This window comes from Etheostoma spectabile, chromosome 20, assembly GCF_008692095.1.
Source record: "Etheostoma spectabile isolate EspeVRDwgs_2016 chromosome 20, UIUC_Espe_1.0, whole genome shotgun sequence".
NCBI lineage: Eukaryota > Metazoa > Chordata > Actinopteri > Perciformes > Percidae > Etheostoma > Etheostoma spectabile.
In genome coordinates this window covers 4,936,655-4,961,305 of record NC_045752.1, presented here as the reverse complement: position 1 = coordinate 4,961,305, position 24,651 = coordinate 4,936,655, and the positions used below count along the sequence as shown (strand labels likewise).

The 24,651-nt window shown below is 41.6% G+C and overlaps 1 protein-coding gene across 5 annotated transcripts in view; it reads left to right on the top strand.

Annotated features, from left to right (window-relative positions):
• Nucleotides 1-41: 41 nt before the first annotated feature.
• LOC116669897 (pericentrin) overlaps nucleotides 42-24,651 on the top strand; it is a 36,337-nt gene continuing 11,727 nt past the window's right edge. For 2 of the 5 annotated variants that reach the window (XR_004326906.1, XM_032499993.1), the window contains exons 1-43: nucleotides 42-240; nucleotides 1,411-1,440; nucleotides 3,655-3,831; nucleotides 4,244-4,384; nucleotides 5,543-5,692; nucleotides 5,806-6,716; nucleotides 6,804-7,172; nucleotides 7,707-7,887; nucleotides 8,104-8,520; nucleotides 8,609-8,827; nucleotides 9,066-9,161; nucleotides 9,304-9,447; nucleotides 9,605-9,824; nucleotides 10,037-10,116; nucleotides 10,262-10,559; nucleotides 10,669-10,769; nucleotides 11,029-11,140; nucleotides 11,389-11,515; nucleotides 11,762-11,881; nucleotides 11,975-12,053; nucleotides 12,248-12,352; nucleotides 13,306-13,417; nucleotides 13,509-13,549; nucleotides 13,647-13,781; nucleotides 13,913-14,138; nucleotides 14,252-14,402; nucleotides 14,910-15,363; nucleotides 15,509-15,706; nucleotides 15,812-15,883; nucleotides 16,804-16,908; nucleotides 17,186-17,338; nucleotides 18,092-18,238; nucleotides 20,066-20,226; nucleotides 20,609-20,775; nucleotides 20,973-21,154; nucleotides 21,259-21,421; nucleotides 21,655-21,897; nucleotides 22,408-22,640; nucleotides 22,864-22,971; nucleotides 23,286-23,306; nucleotides 23,693-23,929; nucleotides 24,014-24,187; nucleotides 24,397-24,549. Coding sequence is in view for 4 of the 5 variants with exons in the window: in XM_032499993.1 (XP_032355884.1) it covers nucleotides 193-240; nucleotides 1,411-1,440; nucleotides 3,655-3,831; nucleotides 4,244-4,384; nucleotides 5,543-5,692; nucleotides 5,806-6,716; nucleotides 6,804-7,172; nucleotides 7,707-7,887; nucleotides 8,104-8,520; nucleotides 8,609-8,827; nucleotides 9,066-9,161; nucleotides 9,304-9,447; nucleotides 9,605-9,824; nucleotides 10,037-10,116; nucleotides 10,262-10,559; nucleotides 10,669-10,769; nucleotides 11,029-11,140; nucleotides 11,389-11,515; nucleotides 11,762-11,881; nucleotides 11,975-12,053; nucleotides 12,248-12,352; nucleotides 13,306-13,417; nucleotides 13,509-13,549; nucleotides 13,647-13,781; nucleotides 13,913-14,138; nucleotides 14,252-14,402; nucleotides 14,910-15,363; nucleotides 15,509-15,706; nucleotides 15,812-15,883; nucleotides 16,804-16,908; nucleotides 17,186-17,338; nucleotides 18,092-18,238; nucleotides 20,066-20,226; nucleotides 20,609-20,775; nucleotides 20,973-21,154; nucleotides 21,259-21,421; nucleotides 21,655-21,897; nucleotides 22,408-22,640; nucleotides 22,864-22,971; nucleotides 23,286-23,306; nucleotides 23,693-23,929; nucleotides 24,014-24,187; nucleotides 24,397-24,549 (7,761 nt within the window). In the remaining variant the exon portion in view is untranslated. The remainder of the gene's footprint in view (nucleotides 241-1,410; nucleotides 1,441-3,654; nucleotides 3,832-4,243; nucleotides 4,385-5,542; nucleotides 5,693-5,805; nucleotides 6,717-6,803; nucleotides 7,173-7,706; nucleotides 7,888-8,103; nucleotides 8,521-8,608; nucleotides 8,828-9,065; nucleotides 9,162-9,303; nucleotides 9,448-9,604; nucleotides 9,825-10,036; nucleotides 10,117-10,261; nucleotides 10,560-10,668; nucleotides 10,770-11,028; nucleotides 11,141-11,388; nucleotides 11,516-11,761; nucleotides 11,882-11,974; nucleotides 12,054-12,247; nucleotides 12,353-13,305; nucleotides 13,418-13,508; nucleotides 13,550-13,646; nucleotides 13,782-13,912; nucleotides 14,139-14,251; nucleotides 14,403-14,909; nucleotides 15,364-15,508; nucleotides 15,707-15,811; nucleotides 15,884-16,803; nucleotides 16,909-17,185; nucleotides 17,339-18,091; nucleotides 18,239-20,065; nucleotides 20,227-20,608; nucleotides 20,776-20,972; nucleotides 21,155-21,258; nucleotides 21,422-21,654; nucleotides 21,898-22,407; nucleotides 22,641-22,863; nucleotides 22,972-23,285; nucleotides 23,307-23,692; nucleotides 23,930-24,013; nucleotides 24,188-24,396; nucleotides 24,550-24,651) is intronic. The other 3 variants (XM_032499990.1, XM_032499989.1, XM_032499992.1) reach the window with 2 other exon arrangements.

Genomic DNA, 24,651 nt, shown 5'->3' with positions numbered 1-24,651 from the left:
TCGGGGGAACTCGATAAGGGCGGAGTTGAAATGACTTGGCGGCCATATTGAATATTATCTGTTGACAGTTGTGTGAGAGAGCTCAAAGATTTTGTTTTAGCCAACTTGTGCTAGAAGTGAAGGTCTGTTTTGCTTTTCAGTTGAAGAAGGACGTGTGTCCTAAACTTTTAATGGTTTGATTCAACCCGAGAGATGGATGACGATGAACGGCAGAGGAAACTAGAAGCTGGAAGAGCTAAGGTTTGTTGCTAACATTTAACGCACGTTAATACTGAATGCTAGCAGGTAACGCTAGCCAACTCTTTTGTCATTAGCTTTGCGTTTGTCTACTGCTGCACTCCTCTAACATTATTGCATGTATTGTTTGTCGTTGCTTAGATTCCATTTGCCCGTTAAATTACAATTTATTGTAACTACTCATTTGCCGCGCTTCTGCAGCATGTTAATAATTAACGTTAGCTGAGGTTGCATACAATAACATTTATGGAGTAACGTTATGGTAATCTGCTATTTATTTTGAATCACATCCGTTATTGGAGTCCAGTAGATATAGAAAGATGCACCTATTTACAAAGACGAGGAATATCTGTTTCTTAAATGTTACTTATTTCAAGATGTTACCTTTTAAGCTGTGTCAAACGTTTTAAGGTTTTGGTACGTGGTTAAATGGACTTCCATTTAGTTATTGCCTAGTGTTGCCTTGGGGAAAACGATTTTTTTGCAACCCAATAGACACTTTACAGATCTAAAATGTCCCCATTAATAAGTGTAATAAAGGGATTATGTCAGCCTCACAGCCTCGAAAACTTAAAAATTACTTTTTGAGTTTTTAGATCTTGGTCAATCTTGTTCTTACTAGTTCATCACAGCTCTAAACAGATGCATCTTAGTGACACGTACATGAGCCGACGACTGTATGTTGTAAAAAAAAATATGAAAAAGTGTCTCCTATCGCATTTTTTCACAAGTCTGTGAACATTTGCTACTGTGGTGTTGCCAAGATAGAAAAAGCAAGCAGCTGTTTTTTTTAATGGGAGGCCCTATTAGTAATGGGCCAATAATCAAGAATGGCCTTCCCTATATTGACAAGGAGGCCACATTGTATAAAGAGTTTCAATTCGTTATTTGTTGAACTATGAAGCATTTTGTAAAAAAACAAAAACACTTAACAAATCAAAATCATTTAAATGAAAAGGTTCATGAAACCCCAAGCAAAGTGCCACAAACCCCACTTTGAGAATCACTAGTAAAAAAAAAAAAGGATTTTGAATTAGGTCATCTGTTAAGAGTAGTTCATTGAATTCCATTTCTTAGATGTAGTAGTTGCATCCGGCCCATGTTGGATCTCATTCAAAAGATTAGTAAATGATACAAATAACTCAACTGAACCACTGACATTCCTTATGACAGAAATCCTCCAACATGCCCCGAAGCCAGTCGGTAAGTACGCTATAGCAACTGGTGACTGGTGCAGACATTTAACTGTGTAGGGGATTGTGGACATTATTTTTTTAGGGATTTGGGTCTTCTGGCTTTGTGTTTTGTTTCTCTTTGCAAGGCAATCAGGGCTATCTTCTGCTTTTCTGCACCATGATACAATTGCTGTCAGCTTTGGAAATTTATGCTCTTAAAAGAATGACACGCAAAACAGATTATCAAGACTGTAACCCAGAAAGGAAAATTGCTTTGCAATTGTAACGTCTAATATAACCATGCAACTTTTTTTACACTGTCATGCTGGTGGCAGGCCATTAGGAGGTGCAGTGGCCCATGAGATTTGGCAAGGTTTAACTTGTTGCACTTGCATTTCACTTGAATGGTGTTGCTATGGTAATGCAGTGCTGTCAGTTGCCTTTACTGGCACATCAAAATTGATTTGATTTGGCACATGAAAAAGCTCCGATTTGATTTGCCACACTAAAAGCATGGGACGTATGTGTACAAATTGCACACTGACAAGCCAAACACGCACAAAACAACCTTGTGAGGTGTCTTGGTTAACATTGTAGAGAACACAACAGCAGCATTCAGCCAACCATTAACATAACGATGTGGCTACAATAAGCTCCATCCAGCTGGTTAGTCAGACTCTCAGTAGTGCATAAGCGGCCTTGGGCTAAACAACGCTCATCTGGCTAATATGTCTAGCTGAGATGTGATGTGTGTTGTGGCAGGCGGAGGCAGTGAACAGGGTGAAGAAAGGACATGGAGGGTGGGGTTTTAAGTGATAGTATGAAAGCAGATAAACAATGTGATGTGGGAAGAGATTTAAGTGTGGTGGTGGAATTAAGGCATGATTTTTTTTTAAGCAAAGCTTTTGGTTTTAGGAATCAAAAAAGGGGTGATAGTATGGTGGTGAACGCATTGCATGGCGCTAAACTGGAGTACAAAGCAAATCTACAATGTGGTATAATAAACGGTCATGAAAGATGTCATCAGAATTACCATTGGTGCACAAGCACACACAATGTTGTCATGCACATGCATGTGTGACTCATCATACAAAGCAACAAGTTGCTCTCCCGGCGCTGTGCAATCTCATATTGAATTGAGCAAGCACACTCTGATGCTGCTCGCCACACACAGAGCTCTGTCTCCTCCTCTCCATGTGAATGCATCTCCCAGTCTCCACCCTCTCTCCTCAGCCTAGGCACATACCATCCCCTATCCAGAGTTGTGGATCCCTTTGCACTGTACGTTGGTTGTGGCAGGGAGTTTTAGGATGAAGGCTGCAAGATCTACATCTGGACAGTAGAGCAATTGCCCTGATGAGGAAGAATTGACAGGTCAAGAAAGGAAGTCGATGCTTGGCTGTCAGTTATTGATGGAGGGATTCATGAGGGTTTCTGTCACAATGTGGACTGCTGTAATCTGATTTAAGCTGCTTAAAGAAGACAGATCGGCTGAGAGGGAGGGAAAGGGAGGGAGAGAGAGAGAGAGAGAGAGAGAGAGAGAGAGAGAGAGAGACTGCCATAAAAAGAGGACTGTGTTGCAAAGAGAAAGTGCCTGAGATGGATTTGTACCAAATCTGTCCCTCTGGAATTCAAGCTACATTCTGACTGGGGATGGTGTTTGAATGAACTTCTTGGGTTCAAATTCCTGACTTTTTTTTTTTTTTCTCTCGTGACTTTCAGAGGATGTTGTGATGCTTCTCGGAGCACCTGTCAACCTGTTTTCCTGCCTCTGAATTTGACTTTGCCACTTAAAAAAATAATAATCTTTTAACCTTGGACTGTTTCTGATCTGAGAGGTTGTTCAATGTGTGTCACAAAAATCTGCACTTCTCATGAGTTACATATAGCTCTCTGGAGATTTGACAATATTTAGCATCGTCACCTCATTTTAAACTTGGATACTTTGTCTGGCTATCGGGTGTAGGCTATTTTGGGTGTGAGTTTGGGATTTCTTCTTGGTTCATTAGGTACTGCAAATCAATTTTCTTTTCAACAGTGGGGACTATCAACAACTGGTACTTGTAATGATTTCAGAATGATGCTGTGAACATTCTTTTTCCTTTTTTTAACTGGGAAGATACCTCTGTACTCCAGTACTCTCTCACCATTGACCCCTGAGCATCACTATGCTGATAGTGTGGTGGTGCTCAGTGGTCCTGACCTACGTCTCCATCTACCTCTCGCTGTCCTTCCTGCGCAGCTTGCTAGCTTCCGACAGAAGCGGGCGAAAGGCGACGGTGCGGGGGCGCCGAAAAAGACGCAGAAGAGGAAGGGCAAGACTGTCACGCAGAATGACGGAGCGACGCAAGGCCGCCTCGTAGAACCAGCACTATCTTCAGCCAATGACACAGAGCTGAACAAGAAGACCAACCATGAGGTACACCACCGAATCAGTCATGCATCATTAATAGTTACTGAGGAGACTGGAGATATCTGATTTGTGTGAACCATATAACTATCGGTTTAATTAGAACAGCTGCTCATTTTCTCCACACATACTGCTGTATTGCATGCCATCAGTCTGGATTGTTCCTGGGTCACACTACCTGACCTACTGTAGTTGTCTGTTTGCTCACTGTATGCTTTAACAAGTGGTCTGTGCCCCCTGCTCAGTAAACCTACATTAGAGAAATGGGTCACTAACCATTACGTTGCCTGTAGGGCATGTTGTCATAGCAACCTGGTCAGGATTAACTCTGGCACTATTTACTGCCTTTTTTTAGATCACACATGGATTGCAAGGATAAAAGATGGACTCAATCAATTCTAAACCTCCTTTAATCCTTCAGGAACCCCAGAAGCCAGAGAAATCAGAGGTTGAGCAGAACCAACAGAAGGCGGCTCAGCCCCCTACCTGGGACCAAAGCTCGTATCCTGTGGAAGATTTTAGAGAAGAGCTAGTGGCGCTCACTGGCAAAGAACAGCTCAAGGTATACACAGTTGGGGATTGTCTAGTTGTTGCTGTTAAAGAGTAAACTGGGCTTAGCTATGTGACTCAATATGAGTAGCACCAGAGAAGATAGGTTTAATGTCATAAATGCATACTCATTATTATAATCTTAGGCTTTGGATTCACACATTGGAACTGGGGTCTGAAATCTTGCTATAAATCATTGTTCCTCTTGCAATGTATTTAGATTTATTTTGTCATATGGAGTTATTTCTCTTCATGCTTGATTTACCCATTAGACAACTGGAGCCGTGTTGTGATAGTGTGTATGATTAAGAGGGGGTGTGTATTTGTGTGCAATGTGCCATCAGCAACCCATGGGAATGTAACTGCTCTTCTGCATTGTCTGCTTGACTGAACTGACCATCAAATACAGCGTAGTATATCTATTTGTTTCGAGTTGTGCAAATGCTATAAAATGTCTTTGTTATTTTACGTGATTTCAAGGCCTCAACTTGTCTTGACTATAGTGTCATATCGTGTGTCACATGTTACACATGTTATAGAAGTCTTAAAGTGCTCATATTATGCTTTTTTTCCCTTTCCTTTATTGTGTTATACTGTATATCGTTTTTGTGCACTTTATACGTTTACAAATTGAAAAAGCACAAAGTCCCCCCCCCCAGGGACAAACCATTTCCAAAAGAGAACACTGTTCACAAACCGCTCTATTGTAGTCCAACCTTTACTTCTGTGACAAACGTGATGTCACTTTGTAACAAACGTTATAATCCTCGCCTAGCTGCTAGCATGGCACTCCCTCATGCTCTGCAACTGACAAGCTAGCAGTGCTTACCTAGTTACTACACATTTGCGACTCCCAACAAAGATGGTACAGAAGCGAGATGCCTCACTCTGTAGCTAAAACAGAAAACTCTGATGCTGCAGCAATGTGCGGTACAACAAAAATATGGTGTTTTCTGAAAACTAAACCACATAAACCTATTCTGGTACAACCTCTAAATACAATTATGAATCTGAAAATAAACATAATATGAACACTTTAAAATTATGGTACAGTTTCCTCTGATACTGTAGGGCAATTGGCATTGCCAATTTTCTATTCTAAATATGTATGATTGTGTGTATGTCTGTGCTTCGGAAAAAAAATCAACCCACACATTTATTACACTTGCAGCAGCTACAGCAGGCTGTGGAGAAGCGTAATGAGATAATTGCTAGGCTCAGCTCCAACCTGCAGGAGGCCCTGGCCAGCAGAGACCAGGTACAACTGGAGGCACAGTCACTTGCTGGACAGATTCAGGCGCTACAGAGACAGCTCCAGCAGGTAAGTGCCTCTCAAAGCTAAATCTGGCACAGCACTTCAGGATTGATGTTCACTAAATATAAGCATTTCACTATTCAAATGCACTGAACTTGGATGAATTGTCTTTTACACAGACCAGTGCAGAGTTCCTGCGCATCAAAAGTCAGTCAGGGGCTGAAGTCCTCAACACTCGACAACAGCATCAGCACGGCCCTTGCTCTCAAGATGCAGACCTTGGTCATAAGGAGGCTCCTTCAGGGGAATCGGGGAGTGCGGGTCCTGGCTCCCAGTCATGTGTTGAACGTTTTAGCATTGGCACTGACAGTGAGACAGACGTTGTTCGCAAACTGAGGGCTGAGCTGGAAGAAGAAAGGGAGAACAGCCTACGCATATGTGCTGAACTAGTGAAGGAGATGGAGAAACACCAACATGTGCTTTCTTTACTGGAAGAGGAGAAGAAAGGCAGGGAAGAGGAGCAAAAAGAAAGGGAGGCACAGCTGCAAGACCTCCAGACCAAGTTTAGCTTAGTCCAAACTCAGTGCCTTGAGATGCAGCAGTACAAAGAGGAGAAGGAGACGCTGAACAGAGAAGTGCTGGAGCTGAGGAAAAGGCTTCAGGAGGAAGAAGATGACATAAAGAGGAGATTTAGTGAGGAGGTGGCCAGCTCTGCTCTTCGTCTCCAGAGACGGGAGGAGGAGATGCAGAGGCTCAGAGAGGAGCACAGAGAGGAGGTAGAGAGAGTCAGGCAGCTGTTGGAGGAGAGGGAGAGAGAACTGAAGTTTAGAGAGGAAGAGGTCATAGGACTCAAAGCTTCTAAAAATCGTCAAAACAAAGCAAAAGCTGGTTTTAGTTGTGATGAAAAGATTAGCATAGGTGAGGCCAATCTGGAAAGCGGACCTGATGAGGACAGCATGAATGTATCAATTCCTGGGGATATTCTAATGGAGCGCTACCTGTCTTCAGCTCCTCGTGCACACTCCCCATCTTCAGTGGTCAATGAAAGCTTAGAACACTGCAGTCAGCTGGACATCTCTGCAGACTACAGGTTAGAGGAATGCTAATTGTTATCTTTTGTGTGTTTCTGAGGCATAGGCGGGTTTAATCCCCTAATTTGTTTTTGTGCCTCTTGCAGTTTTGAGCTAAACAGTGAAATATTGGGAGATGAACCGCTGTTGTCAATTTCAAACCGTTTCGCCGAAGACGACAGCCTCCACAACAGCCTCCACAACACCTCTACCCCTCAGGGCTCCCCTGGCATCCCTGTGACTGACCATTCCCAACCTCAGTCTCCATCCCAGTGGCTTCACAACTCCACCTCCGGCGAGCTGGAGCTGAGTAAACTGTCCGAGCAGCACTTTGAGGAAACTGACCTGGAAAAAGAGCTGCTGAATCAGCAGTGTGGGGAGCTCCGTGAGGAGCTGGTGCTCAAGGACAGAGACTTGAATGTGCTAAGGGAGGAAGTCATCAACTGTGCTGAAGAGCTGGAGGAGGCCAGGAGCAGGTACTTAAGTTAATTAGGGCATGTAGTTAATACATTATTTTTTTCCAGATAGCTTTCTTTGTATTACTATTTAAGCTATTATACTATACATGTATTATTTCTTGGTGCTCACTTTCTTACAGTATGCATGTACCAATTTTAATTTTCGGGTTAAATGTTTCATCCTAATATTTTTCTCCAAGTAAAAATCATTGTTGGTTCATTTTAAAGTCTGTTAAAGCTTTTGGATAAAAGTGAATTTACTGAAACTCGTTATCTGTCCTTTTAAAAAGAAAGTTTTAGTGAACTAACACTCATACGGTTGTCAACTAACTGATTAGTTGGTTTAATTGACAAATCTGAAAAACTGAGTTTACCCACAGAGAATCATGCAAAAGCCCCTCTTTAAATCTTGTGTTTGCCAGAGCTGTGCTCATAAGTTTCTTGGCCCTATTATTATCTCATGCAAAATTGAATATGTTTTTATTGGTTGTCCAAAGCTATTTTACCATTTTAATCAACTCAATAACTTTTTGACTGTCTTTGTATGTTCAGGTGGGCCCAAGTAACAGAAGAGCTCCAGCAGACTCTGTGGGAGCTTGAAGAGGAGAAGGAGAAGAGGAGACATGTTGAAGAGGAGATGAACTTTAGAGTCCATGATCAAGACAACCTGAAGAACAAACTAAGTGCCTTAATGGAAGAAAGAGAAAATGACAACCAGCTGCAAACACTGCAGGTATGTGGGTTTGTCTTAACTGCTAAATAAGAATGTAAACATGCTAGTCTCTGCATGCAGTTTTTTGCCCAACTTAGTTTAGATGGATATAAATAATACAATACAGCAGCAGTAATGTGTTTGTGCTTAAAGCTTCAAAAGTAGCAGGCATCAAATTCATGAGAAAAATAAGTATTGTATACAAAAAGCTAATTGACATTTCTTCTTTTTCCCAAGGCTCAATGTGAAATTCTCACATTGGAGCTAGAGGAGGCCAAAACAGCGCACAAAACCACAGGAGCCCTACTAGGTCAAAGGACTATGGAGCTGGACGAAACATTAAAGGAGCTTGAAACTACTCGTGCACAGGTTGTAAATGTTCAAACCGAAGTGGAAAGGTTGCGGGAAGAGCTGGAGAAGAGCCAGGGCAGTCTGGACAGTGCTGGAAAAGAGAAGAATGAACTAGAGTCTCAGATCTTCTGTTTGAAACAAAACCTTAGCAATCTGGAGGAGGCCCAGGTCCAGGCAGCGCAGGAGAGAGAGGAGCACAGGAGAAAAGAAGAGGAGATGGAAGACCGGATTAAGAAAATGGAACAAGTCTTAGAGGAGGAGCTGGAACAGTTTGAGAACCTGCTAAAAGCCAAGGATTTTGAGGTGAGATGTATAATGTTAATTATTTAGCTTGTTGGAATGTCTACTGCTGTCAAGAGATTAAATATGATGTACACAATTGTTTTTAAAGTTGGCTGAAAAGAAGGAGAAATGGGAGGAAGAGAGACAGGAGAAGGATAAAGAGCTTATTGATGTGAGGCAACACCTGGAGGAGCAGAGGAGGGAGAGAGAAGAGGAGGTGAAAGCTCTTCTGGAGAAGCAACTTGTGGCTGTTGAGGAGGCTACAGAAAGGCTCAAGACATCTCATAAACAGGAGATAAAAGACCTGATGGAGAAATGTCAGCAAGAGGTGGGATTTACAGACTGCACAAACTTCAGAGGCCATTCTTTTTTTTCCTTTTTTTACAATTTGTATCTTTTTACCATAACTATTTTTTCATAAGCTACCATATGAACCTAGAGGATTTTTTTTTCTCCACAGCATTGAATGTTTTCTCACTGGGTGGATTTGATACAGATTCCCATTAAATATCTTTGCCTTCTAGGCCTGTAATTTTCTTAATATGTTTATCTCCATAAATTCTTAGATTTCTGAGTTAAACTCTCACCTGGAGTCGGAACTGCTAAAGCGGCAGGCCATTATGGAGGAAGAACAGAAAAGGCAGATCAGCCTAATCAAACAGGTATCAGAATAAAGTGTGATCACTGCACTTTCAGCAAGACTCACTACAGTGGAATCTCCTCTCTTAGTTATTACACGTTTTGCATTCAATTGCAATTTTGTGTATTATTTTTCAACCCATTCCCATTCTTTGTCCTCCCCAGGTGACTGAACGTGAACATGAGAGGATGGTTTCAGAGCTGACCACCAAACACAATGAGGAGCTGAGTCAACTAAGGGCAGAGTTGTTTTCTGAGCTGAGGGAAAGCATGGAGGCTGCTCACCAGGCTGAACTGCAGCAGGCCCAGGTACAGTGTCTCCTACATACCAGTTTTCATAAATTGGTATGTAGGATAACCGTGTCCCCTAAATGTAAAATATAACACACTACTGTCCCAACATGCGATCAATACTTGAGTAGGAAAAGCTCTCACACGAAACCTTATGCTTTTAACTTGACGCTAGGTTGAAAAGACAAGGGAGCTTGAAGCCTTGCGTCTGAGCCTGACCAACGTCCACGTGTCCCATGAGTCTGCTCTCACCAAGGTCCAGGTGTCCTCAAGGGAGACATTTGCCCAGGAAAGTGCACTCTTGCAGGCCCAGCATCAGTTCGAACTGGACCAGATCAGACGGCAGAACCAGGAGCAGCAGGAGTCTCTGCATGAGCTGCACCAACAAAACATGAGTGAGTGCAAACTAAGAGAGCTTTTTTAGTCATTGTTCTTGTTTATGTTTCCCCGTAGGTGCACTCAAAGTATGTTCCATTATAGATGCGAGTGAGTCACCCTCATTCTTCAGAGACATGTTCAGGACAAAGTAGAGCACAATGACTGTAACCTTCACATTGGAGTTGGACATGGCTGAATCTTTTCATTTGTTTTGTGGATTTATGTTTAGGTGAATTGAAGCAGCAGTGGGAGACTCGTGTTGCTCAGGAGAGAGCTGCCATGGAGGAAAAGCACTCCAAAGAGATACAGGTCAAGCTTCATACAAATTGGGTTGCATTTACGGCAATTCTGTGATTTTGAATTCTGTCAGTTATTTGATTCTGTCATTTTATTGGTACATTTAAATTATTTAGATTATATATTTCAAATTATCTTGGTCTTCTCTTTTTCTCAGGCTCTTAGATCACAGTGGGATAAGGATGCTGAGAGCACTCATTGGAACCTCCAGACATCTCTCTCAGAGACCCAGAAGAGCCTTACTGCGACCCAGACAGAACTCGCCAGCACTCAGGCCTCCCTCACCCAGACAAACAAAGCTCTGACTGAAGCCCAGGCTGCTCTGTCACAGACCCAGTCAGAGCTGCAGGAGTCACTGGCCCAGCTCCGGGAACTCCAGACTTCTAGTAAGGAGCAGAACCAGAAACGAGAGGAGGAGCTGAAACAAGCCTGGGCTGACAGAGATGCCGCTGCCCGTGAGTTGAATCCTTGTACTGAGTTTATGCCGTGCATGTTGTTCCATGGATTTTGTGTTCTTGTTCTTTTAAATTGTTATGGTGTTGCTCTGTTGTGAATGCTGCTTAGGTGCACTGGAGGAGTTGGTTTCTAGTCAAAGGGCAGTGCTGCAGGAGAAAGAGCAGCAAGCACTCCACCTACAGGAGAAGGAGCAACAACTACAGCAAGAGGTGAGTTCACTGAAACACATGAACACATAGTTTAGTTGCCATTTATTTCTCATTTCATAGGCTATATCATTTAATAACAATAAAGCTTAATAGTTTTTTAAAATTTTAGTTTTAAAGACATTTCACATATTAGGTAGCACCAGCCACTAAAATAATAGGACATTTATAAAAATCTAAATTCACAATAAATAAAAGTAAGTTTTTGTTAAAAAGAGAGAAAAAAAAAGAAATTGATTGATGTTTTCTCTCTGTGAGCCAGGTTTTGCGCCTTCAAGAGGAAAAGACCTTGCTAAAACGGAGCTCAGAGCAAGAAGTAGGTCAGCTGTGGACCCAGCTGGAGAGCATGAGGACCAGTCGCCAAGAGTTGGGAGGTGAGATTGATAAACCAGCCTGATATCTGCTTGACAATGCTGTACTTTCACCTGGTGCATTATGTAAATACTCACAGCTAAGTTATTCCAAACTTCCCCCAAATACAAGGTATAAAAAAACATGTTGCTTTATCAACAATGGCTGTTGTCTGTGATGTGATATGACACAAAGACAGAAAAATGGAACTTGACTGCAAGCATGTAACTTCAGTTGCTGTGCTCTTACCTTTTTTTTGTATTTGTTGTAGAGCTGAAGGAGCAGCTGCTTGCTCGCTCAACTCGTGTGGATGATATTGAGCGCCTGAAGACGGTATTTAATGAACAGAAACAGGAAATCAAAGAGCAGAATGAGGCTGAGCTGGAAAGCCTGCGGAGGTATGAGGGCACAAAACGGGATCGTAGGTTGATGCATTTCTTCTCACAAAAGTATTTTTTTTTCAGGTTTGAAGTGATGTTTAGAACCAAAATTGATGTCAGAAATTGTTTTGATGATGCGGTTTGCACTGCATGTCTTATGTTGGTCACAGTCTACAAGACTGTAACTCATATGTGTCTATTGTCCTCTGCCCTTTCACTGACCCCATGCAAATGTATACGTGCTTTACCTTTATCCTCCTTTAGGTACTTTGAGCAGCGATTGCGGGCAACAGAGGAGAGCTACAGAGAGGAAATTGCTCTACTCCAGCTAAGGCTGGTGGAAAATGCCTTGGAGGAATCAATGCTTAAGACTGTAGATAACAGGTATGCCAGTAGATGAGTATGGAAGACAAGATACATGTACTACAAACTTGGATTTATTTCTTTTCATATCAGTGCCTTTGGACTCTCTTTCAGTTCCATATCTCAAGGCGAAACTGAAGAGGAGAAAGATCATGTGCTTTCTGATACTGGTCTCAAACTGGAGAAAAACACAGTGCGTACATACTAAATGAGAAAATGAATTGTATAAGACATTTTAACCACCTTCTGTTGCTAGATAAATATGTGCAATTGAGCACTTTCATATGTCTTAATAGAATGTCACAAGATCTTCTGCACATTTCGAACTGCATTTGTTTTGTGATCTTGATCACAACGTATCTTAGCATCATGTTATCTCTCAACCAGGAAGCGCTTGACAGTTTGCGCCTTCAACTGGAGGAGAACCACACAGTGAAGCTTGCCAATCTACAATCTTCTATGGATCTTTCCTTTGAGGAAGAGCTGCGACAGGTCAGACACAAACTCCATCCTTCAATCTTGAATGCCTCAAAAAAAAAAGAATAAGAAGCTAATATGAGAGGTTCTTGGCGCACAGTAGCCTTAAGGTTGGTTTATGCTTTTTAGAGTCATTCTTGCTCATTCAGAACTAGTTTTTAAGATGTGTTGTTCAGCCACGTCAGAAATCAGAAGTGTTCATGGTTGTGCCAAAGGACAATGCTTGAAAGCGGGGTGAAAAACCAACTATCATAGAGAGATGGGGGACATGTGAAATTGTTTTAATGGTGCTCCTGTTAAGACAGTCTCTCCTGGAATCCATTTACAGTGTTGCACTTGGTTGTTCAGATAAAAAGTGACAGAATTGGTTGTCAAGAATAGGAGGGGGGAGGAGAGAACTAGCGAGAGGTAATTGAACCCTGCCCCCTTTCTCACCTCTAATTAGACAGCACAGCTGGCTAATTAGAGCGTGAAGTGGTGTGAATGTAAATGTAAATGTGCTGTATTTATATAGCGCTTTTCCAGTCTTACCAACTGCTCAAAGCGCTTTTACATCATACAGGAAACATTCACCATTCACACACATTTTTACACTGTGGCCGGGGCTGCCGTACAAGGTGCCACCTGCTCATCAGATAAACACTCACACACATTCACACTCCGATGCGCAGCACCGGGGGCAACTTGGGGTTCAGTGTCTTGCCCAAGGACACTTCGACAATGACTGCAGGGGCTGGGATCAAACCACCAACCTTCCGATTGGCAGGCAACCGCTCTACCACTGAGCCACAGCCACCCCAATGTAGAATTGAGAGTTCTTGAAATGGTTGGACACAGCGCCTTCAATCCAATGTTGGGATGATGTTGGCAGAGGAGGAAGCTATTTGAACGTCAAAGAAGCAGTTCTTTTGAATATACTGGCCCTTTTATTCTCTTGACTTGTTTTTAAATCGTAACTTGTGCATTAGGTGCGCTCAGACATCACTGACCAGTACTATGAAGAGCTGGAGGAGAAGAAGACTCGTCATGCCCTGGAGATGGAGCAACTCAGAGCCAAACTTTCTGACCATCATTTACATGGTACTTCACTTCACACACATTATAAAATACAAATATAGTATTGAGAAGTTGTTAAAATTAAATAACGACTCCTCAAATATCTTTGTCGCAGAGCTTACCAGAGTTCGTTTGGAGGCAGCAAGGCAGGTTGAGGTGAGAAGAGATAATTGGATAATCTATCCCAAAAAAATAAATAAAAATAACACGCTGACTTTGACCATATAATGCAATTTTGTGGTGATATAATTAGGTGGAGGTTGAACAGAGGATGTGGTCTCAAACTGAGGAGCTGCAGACGAGGATGAGCATCATTCACACTCTGGAGAACAGACTGGCTGCCTTGAGTGAACAACATGATGCAGAACTGCAAAGAAACACACAAGAGGTACACACTCGTATATAAGCCTGCATACTAGAAAGGTTGTAAAAATATATGATTGTTATACGGATTTATTAATACAATATGGGAAATTCAAACCATGTTATTTATTTATATGTTCCTTCCACCTCCTTCAGATGAAACAGGAGTTTGCTGGTGAGCTTGTTCATCTTGAAGAAGCACAGAAACAGCAAAGGGAGACGCTGAGAGAAGAGCTCCAAGAGAAGCATGAAGCAGAGCTCTCTGACCTAAGGTCAGACCTTCACAAAGAGACGGAGAAGGACAGGACATACCTTGAAAAATCACTTCATGAGGAGAAGGAGAAGTTAAAATCTCTACAGGCTGCACTGGAAAACGATGAGAGTAAGATCATTTTTAAAATACTCAAAGTAGAATTTTGGTTCATTATAGCTTCTAGTCAGATCAGAAGTGTGGGTTTTCTAATAGCTTCATACATGTTGTGTTTTGTCTTTTAGGCCCACAGGTCCTAATAGTGCGGCAAAGACTGGAGGCCCAGTATGATGATGAGCTGCAAAGGGCAAAGAACTGCATGGCAACAGAAATAAAGGAGCTCACTGCTCTCCTCCAAGAGCAGGGGGAAGAGCGGCTACGCCAAGCCAAAGAGAGGTGAGCTCTCTATCGAGGCTCTAGATTCTTAAGTCTTGATTGCAGCTGGAGGTCAATGTTTTTTTGTTTTTTTTGTAGATGTGTCACATAGCATTAATGACTTTAATGTATCAAAAATCTATTTCCTTTTTTGACATAACAAGAAAACTTTAAAAAAGTGGAATCTTTAACAGTGTTGTATTTGTGATCAGCAGTCATAATCAGCTAATCTCAAGTATGAGAAACCATTAACTGATCAAATTTATTGTAATTTTCTGTTGATTGAATAATCGTTTCAAGAGTGTGTGGGTAAGGACAAAATGTATTTAAAGGGGCAGTCCCCTTTTCAAAAGTTGAGATTTGTGTCACTTCTATTATGGTATGAAAACTGAATGGTATGCAGCAAGCCACTGGAAACTGGTGTGTTTTTTCCTTTTTAGTCAAAATAAAATCACTTCAAGTTGGGTTTTGACGGGGACTGAAATTCTTTGTTTTGAAGAATTTGAGGTATTTTGTGTGTGTGTTCAGGTTCCAAGAGGAAAAAGCAGCGCTGGAGCAGAGTTTGGCCCAGAAATCTGAAATCTCTCTGGCAGAGCTAAAGAACAGACATCAAACTGAGCTGGAACATGAGAGAGCAACACTACTGAAAACACACTCGCAAGAGAAGGACACACTCATTGCCAAACACAAAGCACAACAAGATTCACTCAGTGCCAGTCACAGAGATCAGCTTGCCGCTACGGCCGTTGAGCTTGAATCCAAACACGACGCTGAGCTTGTTGCCTTGGAAGCAGCCTTCGATTCCAAACGAAAGGCAGACCTTGAAAGTCTGGAGGCTGTTTTTCAGGAGACCAATCAGGCTCAGCTGGAGGCTTTAGAAGCCGATTTGACTCGCAAACACCAAGAAGAGAGGGATGAACTGGAAAAAAGGATGTTGGGTAATATGGACACGTTGGAGGCAACATACCTGAAGGAAGTGCAAGTAAGGACACAGAATTTGTAACAAGTTAAACAATATAATTTCAGACCTCATGTTAGCAATGTTTGAACTTCTTTAGAACACAATACTGCCCTTGTTCATGGTTTCGAAGTACTTTTGAATGCCATCATTTTGTTGAAAATCTCAGACACTGCGTGATGAAATACTGCAACTTGAAGAGAGGTATCTTCAAAACCTGAATTTCCAGAAGTCACAACATAAGCAGACAATGGAGCGCCATGCCGCAGAGCAGATATCCATCAGGGAGGAACTGAGGAAAGAGCTGGCTCAGGTGCACATAGAGAAGTTTAGTGCCATGGCAGCAGAGCTCAGCCACGTTCACAAGGTGAGACAAAAAGATGGGTGGCCGACCTCTGGCTAACATCAAATAATCAATCAATAAGCAAACATACAGGCAATTGACAACTTCTACAACAATTTGTTCTTACAGACTGAGCTTGCTACTCAAAAAGAGGCCTTAGATACTGAACACTGCAAAGCCCTGGAGACCCTTAAGAAGCAGGTACTTACCCAATCATCCTTGCATTACTATGGTTTTCTAATCTCTTAAAAAGCCCAAAATTTAATTGTTGACATAAATAAGAAATATTGAATATTTTGTGATTTTTTTTTTATTATTTATTTGTTTTCATTTAACTGATCAGAGACAAAAAGTCAAATGCAATATCTAGTCAAAGCAAAACAGTGTTTTCCACGGATTGCGAATGTATTTGCAGTGGTTGGCCATCACACACTACTGCACCATTCTGTCATTCCGAACTTGAAATCCCATTGCTTCAGTGGTTACAAAGGGAGAGTTTAAAATGTAAAAATACAAAATAAAATCAGTTTTTTGGGATCATATTTGGGTGGGATGCCCAAAAATTAAGACCAAAGCTTTTAAGGGAGCTAGATTACACTTGCTAGATGTGATAATAAGGCTAGTGTAGGGAAATATGATATTAATTATATATATATATATAATATATATATATATATATATATATTTATAATAATATATATATATATACACATATATCATACATAACATACATACATACATACATACATACATACATACATATAAATACATCCATACATACACACACACACCCCGAAAAACAATAAACTGAATCTCTGGTATTTGACCTTTTGTAGGTAATGGGTCACCTGTCCGGTTATTGTATTCTATAAATTATTAAAAATATTACTATATACATTGTTAATGCAACATAAAATGACATTACATAGTTAAAGGCCATATGAGGAGTTTATACATACTGCAAACCCTTATGCTGGTAGATTAAATAATCAATTTTCTTAAAGGCTTTTCCCTTTTGGACAGAAAATGTTGACCTTTCAATTGCGCACTGTCCAATTTGATGATGTTTCAATGTTCAGCAAGGTTTAATTTGTCTTTGCACTGTGTGCTCTGTTTCTCAGGTTTTAGAACTCGAGCAACAACACAGCACTGCTCTTCAGGAGCTCTCAGATACCTGCACTGCTGAAAAAGAACAACTCATTGCACAGTACCAGCTCCAGCTACAGGTGTGTATGTATGTGTGTGTGTGTGTGTGTGTATGAGTTTACGTGCAGTGCTCTGACAGTTTAATAGTTGTCAGTAGAGTTCTTGTCTCTCTGGCTCTTACAACCCATCACAGAAGGGATTACACAGAATTATTGTTCATCCTTCATAATGGTTTATTTGTAAGTAGAGAGACTGAGTATTTATTTGGATTTGCTCTGAGAAGCACTATGAATCTGCGCATTTGACCCAACTGCACTGTGTGTTATTAAACAAACACATGACGTGTGTCTGCTGTAGGAGTTGAGGGGTGTCTCTGCGCAGGAATTGGAGGCATGTCGCAGGGAGCTTGAAGAGGAGTCATTAAGACAGCGTCAGCACTTCCTCGAAGAGGTGGAGCTCCTCAAAGTCCAATCAGAGGAGAGACTGCAGGACCGGATTCATCAACTGAAGGTAAAATAGGAGATTCCTTGGAGTGATGAGGAAAGAGATGATGGAGAAAAAGCTTAAACGCATCCTTTTGCTAAACATCTAAATAAAGAACACCTTTTTTAGGCAGCCATGTTGCCTGTATACAATCATTCATGTAATGTGAAAAATATGATCTTTCCCATTATGTTTTGTTTATATATCTGAGTCTGAGTGCCTGTTTGAAACAGTATTATGTAATATCTCTGGATTATTGAGAGCTGTAGTGTGTAAGCGTGTCAGTGTGTTGTAGCGTTGCCCTCTCTAAGCTGCTGGTGCACCAGTTTGTTCCTAGGGATAGCTCTTCCGGTTGGACTCTGTCCCACTGGAGCTTTATTCAAACCCAGTTTCCACATAATCCCACCATCATATATGTAGAAGTGTTCTTCTCTGTCTGTCTCTTTGTTCTCTGAATCTGTGTGCTGAGCTGTACTGAGTGTGTGTTTTGTGTTACTGCCATCTGAACAGTGGCTAAATGGGATGGATCTAAGCTTTTTATCCTCTGATGCAGAAGGTTTTAAGGCTGGAGGTATTTAATTTTTTTTCAGACATTTGGCATTTAACCATCTGAAGTGTGCAAACCAGTAGCCGGCCCCAAGGCAGTGAGACATGGCCGGAGATCTCTTTAGCTGAGGAACAAATAAACCTGCAGCTTTTAAAAATGGTGATCTGCATCTTTTAAAGATGGTGATTTGCATCTTTTAATTGATGTACCAACATCACTGCTTTTGTTTGAAGACTGAGTTTGAAGAGCAGAAGGAGGCAGAGCTTGAGGACCTGAAGCAGAACTTTACGTCTGAACAGGAGGAGAAGGAGCAGAGCTACACGGACAAAATGAGCCAGCTCACTGTCCAACTGCAGCAGCTAGACGCTGTGGTGGCCCAGGTACTAGAGAGACACACACACACACACACACACACACACACACACACACACACACACACACACACACACATACATATATATATATATATATATATATATATATATATATATGCAATCTTCTAGTCTAGTGTTTTTAAATTGTGTTTTTAGTGCAAACAAAAAGACAGGTAAGTGCCGCCTCACTTTGCTGGCGGTCAGACAAGACAGACCTGTTTTGAATTATAATAAATACTGTAATACAGAATAATCCGTAAACTCACATTTATACCAACATACATTTATTTTAATTTCATAACCGTAAATTCTGCCTGTCATTGGAGCAATGATTTATTTTGTTTGTTGTTGTCAAGATGTGAGGCATACTGAAACTTTTATGTTAATTGTTTACTATCCCCTTGGTAACTAACAAGATAGTCACTATACCCCCTAAATCCTTTGGCTGCATAGGAAGTTGCTTCATAAATACATGTGATTTCTGCTGTCCCATACCTTTCTACTACTTTTGATTTTATAAATCCATAATAAAGCTTTTCGGCCCAATCAACACATGTATGTGGCTAATGATATATGTATACATGCCATGTTTCCATGGCACCGTCCTGGCTTGGTTTGTGATGGTGAGATACCGGTATTAACTAACACACACACACACACACACACACACACACACACACACACACACACACCCATGAGGTTAGCAAAGAGAAGCTTAAAGAGCGGTTGGGAAGGTGCAGTTGTCAGGGCAACAACAATGTTTTGTTGAGGCAGGTGGCTGCATGAGACGTGTTTGATGGGAGGGAGAGGGAAAACGGGAGGGAAGACGTGATCGAAGGAGAGGGAGAGAATGAAGTGTTCGAAGAATTAAAGGTTAAAAGAAAATGACTACAGACCTGAATGAAAATGCGGGTAAAGTTGTGCTTACCTCAAATCCCGCACTGACTTGGCACTTAACTGGAGTACGGCTGCCAAGGATGCCTGATGATTACAGTCAGTGTATGTATGCATGTATGCTTTAGGCTTGTTTTAAAAGAGCAGGAATGTGTTTTTTTTAAGCTTTTATATAACTGATGTGTTTTGGATACTGGTGCTGGTGGTTGTCTCTGGATAAGGTGGATTTCTCTAACCATCAACATCTGGTTTTGATTTCCTTTTTTGAATGTAGCTTTTGTCATGCTATTGGCACTTATAGGTTGTTGGTGGCCATGGGATTTTTGTTGTTTCCCTTGTGACTGAGACTATGTGATGCTTTTTAAACAAACCGAACGAGCTGGCAGTGAGCAAGTCTTTGAGGTGTTCATTTAACTAATTTTGGCTTAAACTTCTTGCTCTAATTGTGAGTCAATTCTGTGTTTCTCTCCTCTCTGGCACACAGTTACACACATGCATATCTTTTAAAGAAGTCAAAGCAGTTGGGAGATAGGGGTGGCGGGAAAAAAACAATACATCATAGTATCACAAAATTTTCTGTGGCAAAACTATATTGATACACAGATGCCAAGTACAGATCTTTCATTATGTGTGTTAGTCAGTTTGTTTGCTTGACAATCCCATTTTGCAGCAATAAAATTAAAGTGAAAGGAACAAGCTATCTTTTTAGATAGAACAGATAATCACAAAGTTTTTCTTTGGGGACATACATTGCAATATATTGTAGAATATCGCAATAAACATTAAAATCTCAATATCTTATGTGCCATAAGTAAAATGAGAATATCGAATCATGGGTCCTCTGGTGATTCCCACCCTTAGTGGGAGAGGGCAGTTAATAGGTTGGTCTTAATAGTTTGGTAGAATTAACCTGCTCTCTCTGTGTTTCTGTTTTTCTAGCTGCGAGCTGAAGTTGGCTGTCTGCAGGGAGAGTTAGAAGGGAAGCGCGCAGAGATGGAGACTTTGGACAATATCCTCCAACGAAGGGAGCGAGAGAGTCAGGAGGAAGGCAACCTTCTCAAGATGCTCACTGATGACTTGCAGACTGCTAAAGAGGAAAGGTAAGTGATGGTCTTTGTGTTTTTATGTTGTGTACATTGTTTAATATGTATAGCTGGGTGAATTTCAGCCAGCCCTTTGTTAATATTACCTGGTGACTTGTAGGTTTTTCAGTTAAATGTATGACATGACAAGCTAATGGCAACTTTGGACCATATAGATTACCTCAGATTCAGAAGAAATGTTACTTTCTGCCTTGATAAGTCTTGTTGGTGCTACCGAACTGAAGACTTGCTTTTTTAATTTTATTTTACTATTTCATCCATTTTAACTTTATTGGAAACATTCTGTCTGTCTGTCTCTCTGTGAAATAATTAATTTGCCAACATAGTTGTGTGTGTTGCTTTAGCGTATGTGTGTCTGATGCCACTTTTGTTTTTGCAGACGTAAACTGCACCAGACCAATGAAAAGCTGAAGAAGGTTCTGATTGAGATGATTCGTAGCACCATTGCAACAGAAGACCTGATTGGACAAAAGATCACTGCCAGAGCTGAAACATCGTTGAGCCATCGGAAGAGCTCAACAGGAAACAAAGATGCGCACGAATCAGGTCTGTTGGCCTCTCGTTTGTTCTGAGGTTGCAGGGCATGTTATGCTTTGATGATGTGTCGTTATTTTGTCTGTCTAGTTTCTGGTTGAAATACAGATATACATAAATATTTAGTTCTTCACAAACCAAGGGTATTTAGTTTTGTATGTACAATTTAAATATTTTCATCAATGCAACAATACATATTCTGTTTGTAGGTATTTCAGTTGCAGACATGTCTTCAGAAGACATGGAGCTGACCCATCTGCTCTGTGAGAGCCTGCTGGTTTCAGATAGTCAGATCAATCCTAGGGGAGAAGAAGCTGCTCTGAATGCCTGCAGCAGACTGCATCACACTGTGGACACACTACTGGAGCTGCTCAACCAGGCCAACACACAGGTAAAGGATGCATATACCTGATATCTACAGTCCACACAAAAACCTTCTTTCTTCTTAGTATTGGAAGCTGTCTTATAATCGTGGGTTTTTCACTTTTTCTTTAGCTGGAGCAGACTCGTGATTTCCACCATTCTCTGGAGGAAAGGTTCTCTCAGGGCAGAGAGGACTCCGCCCAACTCTTTATGCAGCACAAGCTCCAATTGGAGCAGCTTGACCAGGACGCAAAGCTGAAGAGTAAACTCCAGCTAAACCTCCACAAGGCAGAGGGTGAGCACTGTATCCTCGTTGAGTGTGCTTCACATGACTGTTATGCTGCCAAGTTACAGTAGTAGCCACTGACTGTTAACACACCTCGTTCCTGTGCCTATGCTCAAATTTCACCATTTACACTAAAGTTTAAACATAACACAGCTATTTCTGATGCTGAGCATAATAATCTCAAACGTGTGTTGTTTTTTTGCCTTTCACATACCCCTAATGACTTTGCATGATGTGTTCAGGGCTTGTAGAGGGCTATGTGGCTGAGAAAGCAGTGTTAGAGGAGACTCTGCAGCGGAAGGAGGCTCAAGAGGAGAGGCTAGTGAAGGAGCTGGAGGACCTGAAAGCAAAGCTACACAAAATGCAGGGCCTTACTGCAGAGCTGGATATCCTCAGACTGAAGCATCAGGAGCTCAGTGAGGAGCATTCACTTCTCCTGCGCCAGAACGAGCACCTCTCTGCTGGACTGGGGGAGAGGGAGAAAGGTGAGCGGTTCAAGCACAAAATCATGAAATCATGCCTCTCTGTCTGCATAAAATCTTACATGACCTATTTAGTAAGGTTGACCACACACATAATATGTCACTTATGTCTGTGCTCAGATGTGTCTTCTCTCCATAGGCCATTGGCTCAATTTAGATCCTGACGCAGGTTTGTGGGTCAGAGTGGAGTATGAGTGTGTGTTGAGGGGGTGGGGATGAATATGTAGTATATTTGCAGTGCTGTGTAAGGTTGCTGTTTGTAACATTGCCATTGCCAGTAGCTTCTAGCAAAGGCTTTTTTGAGTGCCATGTCGTTTTTACCTCTTAAAATAATGTTCTAGTTCAGAGCTGTCAAAGCAAATGCATTCAGTGCCTTTTCTGGAGGAAAGGCACAGTATGTGTGGTAGTTGTATGTATTAACTCCTCTAATGGCTTGCCCACTTTTAAAATCCCTCTGTGTGCTTGTATTCATATCGAAACAATTGCCCTGACCTTCTGCTTTAATTTTTCAAGCTCTACTGGCAGAGACGGAGCGTTTAACCCGGGATAGGCTGGACTTGCAGCGGCAGGCAGAGAAGGACCACAGCTCTCTGTCCCTGCGCCTCAGGGCCCTGGAGAGAGAGCTGGAAGAGCAGGAAACAAAGGGCCTGGAAACGGAGCAACACCACAAGACCCACACAGAAGACCTCAACCAGCGTGTCCAAGCACTTGAGAAACAGCTGAAACATGACAGGCAGTTTATAGAGGTGAGATTTTACAAATTAGAAAAATCAGAAATCTTGAATAATGTTAATTGTATTTCTTCATAAATCTGCTCTTTTGTTTCTCCCTTTCATTTGCAGTCTAAACAGTTACAGTTATGACTTTCTTGCTTCATGAATGTTATTTGAGTGTCACAGGCAATTTTTTTATGTTGCTGCTTTAAGTAGCGGACACACTCTTTCATTTCACTTGTTCATGTGGATATAGGAGCAGGCTGTGGAGCGTGAACACGAGAGAGACGAGTTCCAGCAGGAAATCCGAAGCCTGGAGGCCCAACTCAAACAGACAGGCAGCATGGATAACAAAGGACACAGGGTGAGGCCTTTTCATTGGATAGCAAATATATACAGTAACATCTAATAATTTGTAATATTTCTCTACTGGACGATACCTCACAATGTTTTGCACAAAATGCACGACATGCTTGTTTCTAGATAAAGAGTGCATTGTATTTGCAGTGTTGTTTTGTGATGAGTGTCTGATGCATTGCTGATGGGATTATGAACCAGTTAACCGAAGTAGATGTAGTAGTTGTACTCACAGAGGTTGAAGTGATGAATGCATTGTTTGTTGCCAATGAGCCTGACCTATGCCATGTGTTTATCCCTGTGCTGAATGGATTGCTGTAGTTTGAGGACTTGGTTCTGCAGGTATGAAATCTAACTGTAGCGAACTTCTCTTAGCTCCTCTGACTCTTGTGCATGGTGTGTTCTGTTCATCATTATTTCTGTTTAATCATCCATAGATTAATTCTTCCTGCTTGTATGTGCTTGCCATTAGTTCAACAATAATTTCCCTTTTGTCCTCTGTTTGTTTATATTAATTTACTTCTGTTTTGTACTTCCATTTGTCTTTCACCTCCATGTCACTGTTCTTTGCAATGGCTTCTTCAATGTTTGGTACCAGTGGCAGCAGATCTGGAATGGCTTATTTATCTGAAGAAACCATGTCGTTTTCCACTCGAAACTGTTTTTCTGCTGCTTGGAACATGACAAACTTGTCATCCAAAAATGTTGCCCCCTCTATTTCTCCGCAGGTGGAGAGTCTACAAGCTGTCATCAAAGACAAGGCAGATGACCATGCCTCTTTGCTCGCAGCCAATCAGCAAGCACAGCGTGATATTGCAGAGCGCAACGAGGAGATAGACAAGTTAGCTGGGCGAATCAGAGAGCTCGAGCAAGCACTGCTCAACAGCGCTGAGCGTAATGGATCTATCAGTCATCTGGAACAAGAGCTGCACAGAGCAAAGTTGAGAGAACAGGAGCTTACACAAGTAAGAAAACTGAACACAAACTCACTCTTAACACTATTATGCACCCAACTGTTCTTTTTTCACAAATGTACTCCCTTTTGTTAGGATAAGGAGGCACTGGAGCAGCAGCAGCTATCTAACAGGCTTCAGATCTCTGCCCTGCAGTCCAAAGTGGATGAGACTAGACACTGTTTCCATGACAACACACGAGAACCCATCCAGGAGCTTAGCGATGCCCTGGACGCTGCTCAGCAGAGCCTACAGAGCAAAGAGCAAGAGGTCTGTAAGATTTTTCGCCAAGTGGTGGTTATTGATTGATGTATTTGGTTGCAGTGCCACCTTTTGGTAAAAATGTATATGGGTATGCTGATCCAGCTTTTAAAAGCCGACACTAGGAATAGAAAACTCTGAAAGCTCAATATTTTTAACTCCCTACCAAAAACTGCTGCATCTTGTCTTTTGTTTAATAAACATGGTATATCTTTTAGGTGGAGGTCCTACTTGGCCAACTGGAGACAGCGCAGAGGGACTTGAGCATCAAAGAGGTTGAACTAAAACACCTCACACTACAGCTGGAGCTACTGACCAATCAGAATGCAGCTCATGTTAACGAGCTACAGGAACAGATTGCTGCCCTAAAGGTAGATGCCATTTGGTTAATTTCATTAAATTTGCTAAATTTAAAAGGTTTTCTTATCCACATGGTGTTGATTTTGTTTCTTATATCCATTCTCTCATTAAGA